General features: G+C 37.1%; 3 protein-coding genes and 1 long non-coding RNA gene across 6 annotated transcripts; 2 read left to right on the forward strand and 2 right to left on the reverse strand.

Annotated features, from left to right (window-relative positions):
* Positions 1-90: 90 nt before the first annotated feature.
* LOC124197127 (triosephosphate isomerase-like) lies at positions 91-1,485 on the reverse strand. The gene is made up of 6 exons (XM_046592426.1): positions 1,224-1,485; positions 1,046-1,159; positions 892-986; positions 638-826; positions 529-564; positions 91-461 (listed from the first exon to the last, which is right to left on the reverse strand). Exons 1-6 carry the CDS (start codon positions 1,336-1,338, stop codon positions 255-257), a joined length of 756 nt encoding a protein of 251 aa, XP_046448382.1. The 5' UTR covers positions 1,339-1,485; the 3' UTR covers positions 91-254.
* Positions 1,486-1,686: 201 nt separating this feature from the next.
* LOC124197118 (ERI1 exoribonuclease 2-like) lies at positions 1,687-4,127 on the forward strand. Its single transcript, XM_046592422.1, has 4 exons — positions 1,687-2,168; positions 2,232-2,379; positions 2,439-2,588; positions 2,654-4,127. The coding sequence occupies exons 1-4, from the start codon at positions 1,849-1,851 to the stop codon at positions 3,761-3,763; spliced, it is 1,728 nt and encodes a 575-aa protein (XP_046448378.1). The 5' UTR covers positions 1,687-1,848; the 3' UTR covers positions 3,764-4,127.
* On the reverse strand, positions 3,817-6,447 carry LOC124197163. The gene is made up of 3 exons (XR_006876030.1): positions 6,341-6,447; positions 4,102-4,171; positions 3,817-3,952 (listed from the first exon to the last, which is right to left on the reverse strand). It is a non-coding gene; the product is annotated as an uncharacterized LOC124197163 (long non-coding RNA).
* Positions 4,572-11,074, forward strand: LOC124197105 (chloride channel protein 2-like). Of its 3 annotated transcripts, XM_046592393.1 has the most exons (18): positions 4,572-4,937; positions 6,796-7,075; positions 7,179-7,307; positions 7,389-7,522; positions 7,598-7,754; positions 7,819-7,873; positions 7,945-7,993; positions 8,060-8,081; positions 8,154-8,238; positions 8,315-8,416; positions 8,502-8,736; positions 8,820-8,979; positions 9,107-9,337; positions 9,414-9,551; positions 9,628-9,742; positions 10,002-10,263; positions 10,344-10,580; positions 10,644-11,074. In XM_046592393.1, the coding sequence occupies exons 1-18, from the start codon at positions 4,842-4,844 to the stop codon at positions 10,686-10,688; spliced, it is 2,532 nt and encodes an 843-aa protein (XP_046448349.1). In that variant the 5' UTR covers positions 4,572-4,841; the 3' UTR covers positions 10,689-11,074. The 3 variants fall into 3 exon arrangements, with proteins under 3 accessions (XP_046448349.1, XP_046448368.1, XP_046448359.1); XM_046592412.1 differs by lacking the exons at positions 10,344-10,580; positions 10,644-11,074 and having other exon boundaries at positions 4,573-4,937; positions 9,877-10,144; XM_046592403.1 differs by lacking the exons at positions 10,002-10,263; positions 10,344-10,580; positions 10,644-11,074 and adding an exon at positions 9,796-9,897 and having other exon boundaries at positions 4,573-4,937.
* Positions 11,075-12,302: the final 1,228 nt, after the last annotated feature.

Raw genomic sequence — 12,302 nt, forward strand, 5'->3', positions numbered from 1 at the left:
CGTATTTCAACTAGTAATTTAATTTTATTTAACTGAATTGTCTGATTTGGTTTGACAATTCAACTAGATTAAAAAGTAAACGCAGGTCGGTGGTTTTGATAACTACATTTCCACAAAGTAAAACTAATAGAATAGTTTGGAACACCACACTAGGTAAAGCCATCAAGAGAAGGAGTTAAGTTAAGGTTAATAAACACTACCAACACAAGTAACACAAAATAATATAAAGTTTTTTTGACTTATGAGTTATGACTTTACTGGCTGGCATTGACGATGTGAATGAAATCAGGTTTGAGTGAAGCACCTCCAACAAGTGAGCCATCGATATCGGCTTCCTTGGCAAGTTCACGGCAATTTTCAGCTGTAACAGAACCTCCATAAATAATACGGGTCTTCTGTGCTACTTCAGCACTTACATTGTCAGCTAGCCATTGACGCAATTTTCCATGCACTTCTTGGGCCTAAAAAAATTAGGATGATTAAAAACAAAAAAAAAAAAAAAAAAAAAAACACCTTTAAAATGTATACCTGCTGAGGAGAAGCAGTCTTTCCAGTTCCAATGGCCTGAATTAATAATATAGGGGGAAATTTTTTTTTTTAATATAGAAAAAAAAACCTAGATTTGGTAATTTGTTACCCAAACAGGCTCATATGCAATCACAACATTGTCCCATTTATCTTGAGGAATCTTATCAACAATTGCTTTCAATTGACTGAAGACAACTTCTTCAGTTTTGCCAGCTTCACGTTCTTCTAGTTTCTCTCCGATGCATGGAATAACCTTGAGGCCTTCAGTGAGAGCATGGTTCACTTTCTCTCCAATCAACTATTGACAAGTCAAAAATTAAATACATGAAAATCACACAACCTTATGAATTTATTTTAACATACAGCATCTGATTCTCCAAAAACGTTCCTTCTTTCAGAGTGTCCCAAGATAACCCATTCGGCACCAATATCCTTGATCATGGCAGGTGAAATTTCACCTATGCAAATTAAAAATGTTAATCTTAGATTTGTAACATTTTCTTTAAACTTCACCTACCAGTGAAAGCGCCCTTAGCAACTTTGTAGCAATTTTGGGCAGCCACCCCAATCGAGGCTGGAAGTTTTTGACGAACATAGTCCAAATAGCAAGGTGAAACACCACAGACAAGTTCTGGGAATGGGTAGCCAAGGAAAATTTTAGAATTAGAATAGAAAAACTAAATTTTTGACTTTACCTGCATTGGGATCAAGTGGGCCAGCAGTCAAGAAACTGATAATGGCATCAATCTCTTTCTTGTTTCCATTCATTTTCCAGTTGCCTCCAACAAAAAATTTGCGTTCTGGTGCCATTGTTTAAGTTTAACTTACTTATTTACTGAACTGCTGTATGGAGATTCAAGAGATAGCAGTGAGACACTGAAAGTAGTACCGGCAGTCTGGTCTAGTAGTACGTCCAGAAGTCGTTTGTGTCACCTTGAGGTGTCCTTTAAATAGATCGTGTCGTCTGCACACTGGCGACTGGCGTTAAAAAAAAAAATAAAAATATTTTACATAACTTTATGTCGTTCTTAATAGAAAACGTGTAAATTGCAGTTTTTTAAAGGAAAAAAAATGTATTTCATTTTTTGAGATTATGAATACACTAAATTAAAAATGCATAAAATTGCGACGTAAGCGATGAAAATCATAGATGGCATTGCTACCAATGTTTTCATCTAGTTCGTCTGCGAAGTGCGAACTGCGAAGCAATTCCAATACCAAATAACACTTCTGATACTTGGTGTTAACTGTTAAGAGTTCCATATCCTGGCTTTTCCAAAAACTGAATTACGACCTAGTTAACATCTATTGCCACGTAATATGGATGCGTACAGTGATGACATTAACAAAGATAGCACTAGTCAGCATGCTATACGTGTAGGAAAAGTAAATGGCAAGCATTCAAAGCAAAAAATCCATCAAACAAAGAATGTTCCAGTGAGCTGTATTGGAGATTTCAAAAATATGCCAAAGGCTATGCTTTTAAAGAACTTGAAGCTTTTCAAACTAAACACTAATGGAAGTAGAAAAGTCCTAATGAAGCGACTGGAAATGTACAACAAAAAAACTACAGAAATGTTTGACTACTATGTTGTCATTGACTATGAAGCAACATGTGATGAAAATACGAAGAATTTTGAGTAAATTTTTTGTTTTTGATTTACATAGATGAATTTTAGTAATGTTATGTTTCTATTTTATAGCAAAAACAATCAAGAAATCATTGAATTCCCTGCTGTGTTACTGAACTGTCACACTGGAAAAGTGGAAGCTGAATTTCAGTCCTACTGTCGACCAGTAATTAATCCTTTATTGACAAAATATTGTATCAAACTCACTGGGATCACACAGGTACATTTTTAAAAAGTATGTCTATTGGAAAACTTTAAAATCTAATTTTTTCTCTTCAGAATATTGTGGACAAGGCCCCTTCATTTCATGAAGTTTTGGCTTCCTTTGAAAAATGGTTGCAGAACAAGAAACTTGGTTCAGAGTATTCATTTGCAATTCTAACTGATGGATCAAAAGATGTTGGTCACTTTCTGAAAAGACAGTGTGTGGTAATAAGGATTTAAAAAAAATTGCACTGATCATTATTTGTTTTAATCGTTTCTGTTGCTTTCAGTTATCGCAAATTGATATCCCGGAATATTGCAAATACTGGATAAACATTCGAAAGTCATTTACTAATTTCTACCAGACCAACGATTTACAATACTTTGCTCGTTTGGCTAATGACACAGTTCTTAACATAATGATTAAAGAGATTGGATGTAAATTTCAAGGAAAACCCCATTCTGGATTGGATGATGCTCGAAATATTGCGTATGTTGCTCAATGCCTTCTTCAAGACGGAGCATCCCTAGTATTTAATGAAAAGTTGTCTGATGAAAATGCCGAAAAAAAGGCAAATAGCAACTCTTCTTTCTCTACTCCAGTCTCTAAAGCAGAGTTCTCAATCATTTGTGGCACACTTAAGCCTAATTTTCCAGCCAAGAAGTCTCCGGTTACTTCAAAAACTCCTGACACAAACACTGTTGCTAAGGATGTTCTTGTAAAGGCTTGTAACAGTGAAACAAAGGCAAAACCTGTTGTCAAAGAAGTTGTGAAGATTCCGGCCATAGCAAGCAATTCTGCCAATGGAGCTTCGACAAAAACTACAGCCAAGAAGAAGAAGAATCAACATTCAACCAAAGATACAGTCAAGATTCCAGCAACGAAAAAGAATCAACCAAATATGCAGCCAGATTCTCTGGTGAAGACTTCTTCCAAAGCAAACACGCCATCGACTTCAGAAAAAACTTCTGCCAATGTTACTCCGACACAATCTTCAGTCAAAAGGACTCCGGGGAAGAGTACTGCCAAGATTCCGGAGACTGCAGACGTTATAAAACAGGAATTGATGCTTGCCAAAAAAGTTTTGTACTCTAATGCTGAACATATTCCATTCTGGAAGGTGACGCAACTAAAAGAACACATAGAAGATCTAAAGAAATCGTTGAAAGCAGCTAAATCTAGGGAAGAGAAGGCAGTTTTAGTTACAAAGTTGGACTTATCTGAAAAGAAAGAGTTTGAAGTACCTAAAGCTACTAGTAAAACTACTAATCGCGGTTTGGTTGCGCTGAATGAAAATCTTATTTCTGGAATTTACGCTTCCAGTACAGCCGTAAAAGAACAATTATTCTTTGAAGATTTCGAAAATTTGTTAACCATGAACAACAACAGTTTCCCGTAAAATTGCAAAAGAGGCTCAAAATCCATTAATGATATTAAAATGGATTTTTTAAATTCCTGTGACCAATTTTTTTATTTTAAATTATGAAGACACATTGATTTGTTTCCGCAAGTTCAACATTGTACTAGTGTTGACTGTATGTCCGTACGTGTGTTTTCATTTTTCAACTTCTTTAATAACTTCTTCATCCTATAATTCAGACAGTAAAACTGAAATTGAATGGTATTTTTGATAACCTCCTCATGTGGAAATAATTTTGTATTGTTGTAATCATGTGTCGATGTGTGCTTGTGTGCCTTATCTCAGCTACATGCAAATTAAGAGAATACATACTTTACCTTGAAAATTACGAGGGCAACCGAGACATCTTTCAACTTCGATTTGGCTCTTTTACTTCAGCTTTTAAACCTTTAAAATAGAAGAAATTCGAATCATTCGTTTGCAAAGAAAGATGTGGCCAAGAATTAAAGAATGAATTAGTGGAATAGCAATCGATGTAAAATCATTTTTAGTCATTTCAAGCTGCCATTTTTTACTTTAGATGAAGCGAACGCCGATCGAGCCAAACCTACGTGACCTTTTTTGCTGTAACGCACGACCAAAATGGCAACATTTAAAACTAAGATAAAAAATTTAACAGTGATGCAAGGATCCTTTACAACTGCTTCCCTTTAGCTACAGTTTAAGCAGTAAAAAAAAAAGTTAGCTGTTTGCTTCCTATCAATTTCAAGAGAAATAGAGAAGAGCCATGTGTTATGGTTGGACTGTTACCTCGTGAACACGGACTGTTTTCTGAACAAAAGGAATCATACATGTGTTGTTTGTCTCAGTCGATTCTTGACTCTTTACTTGGTAGGTTGTGTGTTTCTTGTTAGCTGGAAGGTTCGGAAGACAAGAAAAAAAATATTGCTAGAGGGTCTTTGAAGGCTACCGTATTTAGTCAAATAGTCAAATATTGTTAGATTAGTTCTCGCGGATTAGTTCTCTGGAATTAAAAAACGCAAAGTCCGCTGGTTACATTCCAAACCTATAGTTCACATTCGCTGAATAAGAAGAAATAAGTCAAATAACGCTAGTGATGAATAGTTCAACACGAGAAATGAAGATGACAACAACAGATTCAGTCGAGGACGACAGCAAAAATGTTTTGGAGATGCGGTATCAGACAACTGTGGTAACTATAATACATTTTCTATATCTATGAAACTCACAATACGTCACCAAAGGTTCACTCCAATTTATCGTTGATGGTCGAATACTTTTGAAATTACTGCGCTTTCTTAATTACGGACGATAATCTGTAGTGAAATTAAACCAACGAAACACTGTGTTAAAAAAAACTACCTCTAAATCACTAGTTAGAAACTATTCGCCCACTGTTTAGTTTTAGCCATGGGGCAATGCAGCTTACACTGCTAACCGCTTAAATAATAGATCGTTTCTCGAGAACCAGTTTCTACCATGTCGGGTCAAACTGCATACGTGTCTTCTTTATAGGGAAAGCCGTACCAGGTAGATTTAAAATCCGTACCTGGTACGAAAAATGTCTCTCCTTCGCACGTTCCATCAATTTCAAAGTTTAAAGAAAGAACGGGAGAAAGAAAGTAACTCTTACCAGGGCAGCACTCGTAAAATGTAATTGGTTACTGCTGACTCGCCCAAAACTATTGGGGTATTGGCTATGTATCCGTTTGGCTGATAGCCTGATACAGAAAATCTGACGTACTAATAACAACATCCAGCACCAATTTAGGAAGGATAATTGTGCGCAGAGCTTTTTTACGAGGGTTTCCGTGTATGGGTATAATATAAATTAGATAATGGAGAGTTTTTACAACCATGGGCGATGTCGATATTTGCACACATTCCTTTCTAAAAAATGCAATTATAGTACATAAAAATTACTACTCTTTGGAAATAACGGAATTGCAAAAAGATTCGTAAAAGAGCGTGGCGGAGAAAACGTATTACATTCTTGCATTATGATGAGTTAAATACAGAACTAGAATTCGTCACGCGAAATGTTACTGTACCAGGAGGTGCCGGTGTGGCGGCAGGTCCCTATCTGGCTATCTCTTTGGTCATAAAATTTTCTAGATGCACTTGCAAAATCATTTAGTCTAAATTGTGAAACGTAGGTGTTTTGATAGCATATGATTCCAGTGTTGTTCTTCTTAGAAAATCAGAATGTTTACAATTACTAACAATGATACATTTGTAAAGTAAATTGCTAAAAACTGCAATGACAACACTGCAGCATGAAATAGTTCAAGACATTTGCAAGAAAAATTTGAAAATTTTAGTTTTCTAATGTCAACGTGATGTTTTCCACATAAACTTGTGATTTTCCTTTAGGAACACTGGAATGGTTTCCTGACTAACCACTTATGTTGGTTTCATAACTAAATTATTTTCAAATAAAAAAATGGTTTTAACTTAAATCTTGATGAGCAAAGAGCAAATATAAAATGTTGTGTTTACCACATGTGTTTGCATATCAACATATGAATGCTTTTCAGAGATAGATTGTAAACATGAAAATAATATACTATTTAATAGTTTTCAAATTTTATTTACCTTTAGCTGAATTCGAACGTTATCATATTCCTTTTTGTTAGTAATCTCACGTAATCTTAAACTTCGTGTAATTTTTGAAAAGCAAAACGACACTTGAAAAGCAGACGACACTTTTCCGATGGAAAACCAAAATCGACCCCTCCCCTAAATTCCAAACCGCTCAAAATTCAAAAACGATAAAAGCAGCTGTTTTCTATCCGCTGAACCTGAACGGATCAGGATTATTTTCAAAATATCTTTCGTTTCAACAAGTGCACTAAGCCCCAGTCCTCCCCACAGTTAACCTATTAAGTAAAAATTTGCACCAAACCTGCAGATAATTACTTTTAGACCGAAACTCGGAAACCACCACAATATTTAAAAAAAGGAATTGCGTTTTCCATGAGGCTGCCAATTAAGACGTGTACGGCTTCGAGGCTGAATAAATTTTAAAGGCAGTCGATTTTCTTTTGAAGATGTCAGGCCAATACTGGAGGAGTCTGGGCGATTACGCCAAAGAGCAGGCGGCCCAACTTCGGCAACTTGAAAAGAAGATCGTCGATGGGGCCAAGGTTCAGAAGAAGGAGCAATCCCATTACGGAAAGTGGCTTGCGTGGTTGCGTAATCTCCTAAAATTCACCCGAAGAAAAACGTTCGTACTTATAGGCGGAGATTGGGTCTTTCTCGCTCTACTCGGAATATTAATGGCTATTCTCAGCTTCACCATGGACTTGGGAATTTACGCGTGTTTCACTAGTACGTGTTCTTTATTTATTTTTTATTTTAACATATTCAAAATCACAGATGGGCTAGAAAATTAACAATTACTAAATACATTTTTGTATTATTCACGCTAAAGCTCGACTTTGGATCTACAATCACTTCAGAATCTATCCTGCTCTTCAATTCTTTACCTGGTTTACGTTGCCCGTCTTACTCGTCCTTTTTGCAACCGGCTTCGTATTTATTGTTTCACCGCAAGCAACAGGTAACAGTTGTTTTAAACGTCGAGCGTGCGACCAAGCAAGTGGAGAAATTTGTAATTGGACTTATCCGTGTTTATATTAAGGCTCGGGGATTCCGGAAATGAAAACCATCATGCGTGGTGTAGTCCTGAAGGAATATTTAACATTTCGGACTCTAATTGCCAAAACTGTTGGACTTACAGCTGCATTGGGTTCTGGAATGCCTTTGGGAAAAGAGGTAATAAAATACATATATGTTTATTCAATTGGTTCAACCAGATTTACCGCAAGGAAGACGCAACAACTTACTTAGGGTGCACTGGTTCATATCGGTGGTATTGTCGGTACACTTCTCTCAAAGCTACTGACGTCATTTAAAGGAATATACGGAAACGAGTCACGAAAGACTGACATGTTGGCCACTGCTTGTGCTGTGGGATTGTCTTGTAGCCTCGGTGCTCCCATCGGAGGTTAAACGAATTTATTTTCTTTTAATTCACTGACACATTGAGATTATTCCTTTCTGTAAAATAGGAGTGCTATTCAGTATTGAAGTAACTTCCGTGTATTTTGCAATTCGAAACTACTGGTAATGTTTTACAGTGGACTAATAATTGATGTGTTCTGTTATTAAACTTGATAATAATTTTGTTCCTTAAGGCGTGGGTTCTTCTCAGCGGTTTTCGGCGCTCTAATGTTTCGGCTTCTTGTAAGACTTTAAATTATAGTCTTGTGTCCCAATCAATCTAATTTCCTATTTAACTATCCAATGTAGGCTTACTGGTCCAATTCAGAGGGTATCAACTAGGCTAATCCCGAAATTTTAACAAGTTGACATAATATCTTTATACATCTTATGTGATTTTTAGGAACACTCACGACAGTATTTCCAACTAGTTTCCAAGTTGATTTCCCCTACGATCCTCACGAGTTATTTATTTTTGCACTTGTTGGGTAAGTTTGAAGAATTGTCCTTTATGATTCAGAAACTAGACGCAATACTTAACGATCAATCATCATCAATCAAAAGTGTGTTTGGCGGTCTGTCGGGTGCCGTCTTCGTTTTATTTCACCGGCGGTACGTCCTATTTATGCGCAACAATACAAGGATCAGCTCTTTCCTCAAATACAAGTAAGCGTTTCATTTCGGATATTCATCTTGATCAGTTAAGACATTATTTTGCTCTAACATGTATAAATGATGATCATGTCTGCAGTCGCTTCATTTATCCGAGCATCGTGTCTGTCCTTATTGCCTCACTGTTTTACCCGTCGGGTTTCGGTCGTTACTTGGCCACGACACTGTCGACAAAGCAGCAAGTCGGCGCCTTGTTTGCCAATTTTACGTGGCTTAGTGACGATTTGTCGGTAGAGCAAGCGGAACGGCTCTCGCATTGGGATGTAGCAAACACGAATCTCTTCGTAGGCCTCGGAATTTTCATGAGTGCTAATGTATAGTTTATAAATCATACCAAATTTGACAAACCTATTTTGGATTTCAGTTTACGCTCATTGCTGTTCTTTTAAATTAACAGTTCTTTTTGAGCATCCTTGCTTCAACGTTGGCCGTCCCTAGGGGTAGTCTCATTCCCATTTTTAAAGTGGGTGCTGCTTTTGGAAGGATGATTGGCGAAGCCATGTATTTCTGGTTCCCGGAAGGCATCCTCTGTGGAAATTTGCATTCTATTCTACCAGGTATTTTCTATTAAGTTCAATACGTACAAAAGTGATTACGTTATGACTACACTAGCTTCTCAGGAGGTTAGTTTTGGAAATCTCATAAATATTCATTATTCATTTAATATTCTTGTCCATTTAATAGGAGGTTACGCTATTGTGGGAGCAGCAGCCTTCTCGGCGGGTGTGACTCACACGATTTCTATTAGTATAGTCGTTGTAGAAATGACCGGACAGATCCAGCACCTCATCCCCATTCTAGTGGCCGTTATTGTGTCGAATGTAATATCCACTCTTTTACAACCATCGATCTACGAATCAGACATCATGATCAAACAACTGCCCTATCTGCCATGCATCATTTCGTCTAGGGGCGGTAATTTTACATCTTCTTGGTACACTTCCTACTTCTAATCTTAATCTTTTTTTTATTTTCTTCTTTACTATGGTAGCCATTCACAGTATTTTTGTCGAGGACTTTATGAATCGAAACGTCAAGTACATCTGGCATGGTATGACGTATGGTGAACTAAAGAATCTAATCGCAGATAGTCAAGGAATCCGCTCATTCCCGTTGTTGGGTGACACGGGTAATCCACTAATAGATGATTTTGTTTTGTTTAACTAAGCGAAACATGTTCTTAATATTTTGCGGTTTCCATACAGAACAGAAGATTTTACTTGGCTCCGTTCAGCGCGTAGAATTAATGGCATTAATAGAGCGTCATATCGGTGCCGAGCGACGCTTAGAAGCCGCCGCAAATCGTTACATGGAGGCCAGGTATTGTAAGCTTTACAACAAGTTAAATTTTTAAGTAGCCAGTTTTGAAACAGGTTGAAAAACACACGGTTATTGCTGATTCAATACCATCATAAACGACCGTCCATATCGTAACGTATCCGGAACAAAACTAGTTAAACAAAATCAAAGTGACGGTATTGGCATTTGGATCACGCGGGGAAGCCGTCAAACGGAATCTGACTAATATTTTTCTATCCCGTAAAAGATTTACAATTATTCCGTTTTCTTTGCAATTTAGAAAAAATGAAATAAGCCGAAGAAAGAATTCGTCGTTTATCGTTCCTCCATTGGCTTGGCAATCTGTAATTCCCGATCCTAATGCACCAATTCGTCGGAAGGTATCACGTTTCGAAGTAATAACATTTTCTGACGTCACTGTTACCGAATTTTCCGGAATTGGAACGCAACAATCTGATGAGCGTTCACAGCCGGAGACAATTACGCCTAATTTGTCGTCCGATTCTCTGATAGTGACTGTCGAATCCGACGTTAAAGTACAGGTAATCAATGAAAGGCCTGAAATCAATTCATTAAAAATAGATTTAAATATTTCTTTTTTCATCCATTTCATATTTCATAGAGTGGCTTGTCTTTCGAACAAGGTATCGGAATGTCCCCAGAAGAAATAGAAGAATGGGAGGCAAATGAAATGCTCAAGGTGGTCGAGTTTAAGAAAGATATGATCGATCCTGCCCCTTATCAGCTCGTAGAGCGCACTTCACTTCACAAAGTCCATGCCATATTTTCCTTACTCGGAGTCCAACAAGCTTACGTCACTGCTCTCGGGAAACTAGTTGGCGTTGTTTCTTTAACGGAGGTAAATAACTTTCACGTTGACAAGGATTGAATACGGTGTTGTAATAATATTTCTTTTTTTTAGTTGAGAAAAGCGATTGAAAGTGCAAATTCAGGTGTGTTATCTTAGAAAACTAACGACCAAATGTACCATACATCGCATCAAAACCTGAAAACAACATTAAGAACATAAAATGTTGTGTCTATAAGCTGAACGTCAGCGCATCCAAATAATATTTTTAAAAAGCTGATTTGTCGACCGTAAAAGATGTGATTAAATAGTACAAACTGGAATTTGTGGTTTACCGCGACGCTGAAATTGACAGGAATGGTCTTTTTTGTTTTATTCCTAAAATCCTGACTTTCCCTTTACGTTCTTCGTCCTTCCTCCCACGTCCTTAAATCGATCCGTTCATTCCAAAACGTCATTGGTGGTGGTTTTTACTTGAATAAATTTGTTGTTGTCATAATTTTGTTTCTGTCACGAAATTAAATAAAGTGACGACGTTCTCTTGTGTTTTCTTGTTCCAAGCCGAGAAAAAATTCCGGATTCCGGGCCAGTATCTTTGAAAACTAAATACTCGTTTAGGCTACAGATGTCGCTTGAAGCAAATTATGCCTGTATTGCACACGAAAAAATTCAAACAAATCTTATTTTTAGTTTTCCATTTGCTAGCATATCTTATTATCCGAGTGGATAATTAAATTTCTAATAGACTAAAATCGTGATAATAATAATTAACTCATCAATTAGAAGTTAATTATTTAGTTATTGAAAATTGTGATAAATTTAAACTTTACAGAAGTTATCCTGGCGGCCGTATTTTAAATTCAAACTGATTTCATCTGCCTCAAACACGAAGCGCACCTGGAATTAATTGGTATTTCTTTAAAAAAATAAGAAAACATCCAGCGACTTGTCGGTCAGTGGAGCAATGGGTCGCATTCGCAATATTTACACGTCAAACAGACGCTCAAGTGAAGGCTGTCGGCATTTATCAACTCTGCTCTATGCGGGAAGACGATTTTTTTTCAAATTGAAATCGCTTTCAGTCTTCCATGCAATGTCAAAAAGTGTACCGTCAATCCCGCGAAAGTAATCAAGTCATTATTTTCTCTTCTTCTGACACGGGGAAATTTCTTTTCTTTTTTTGCTCGTTTCCCGTATCACCCAGTGGTACATATATATCTCATTTTGTTTATACTACATCATCGTCGCTACAACTAAACACCACCCGCGTCAACACTAATCGATTCTTGTATATAATAGTCGCCAGAGGTGAAAGTCAATATCCTGGTATGATGAAATTACCTAATTATTACTCAAAAAATCTCTTCTTCTCCGTTGTCAATCGTTCGCAGATTCCACCGATTTCCAGCTCGCGCCATACAAGAACCATCACCTGGTGGGAATCAAACAGGAGTTGAAATACACAATCGCCTGCCTTTTTTAAGTGCCGTTTTTCCCTGTCGCCCCATTAACGCGACTGATAATAAATGATCAATTTGCTGATGGGGAACGCGCATTTGAAAGAAAAAGGCCTTAAAATCATCAGCTATCTGTCGAGTTATTTTCGACCGAAAAACGTGGCTGTGTGTGTGGGGGGAATAGATTGACGTCAAGGAGAGAAAACGAAACTCACGCCATGTCCTTACAATGGACAGCTTCGATTTCACATCAAAACCGGTACTACTCTCGTCGTCTTTGTCACCACTGAGATAATAATAGCCAGTTTCTTACGGG

Source organism: Daphnia pulex, chromosome 1, assembly GCF_021134715.1.
Source record: "Daphnia pulex isolate KAP4 chromosome 1, ASM2113471v1".
Taxonomy (NCBI): Eukaryota; Metazoa; Arthropoda; class Branchiopoda; order Diplostraca; family Daphniidae; genus Daphnia; species Daphnia pulex.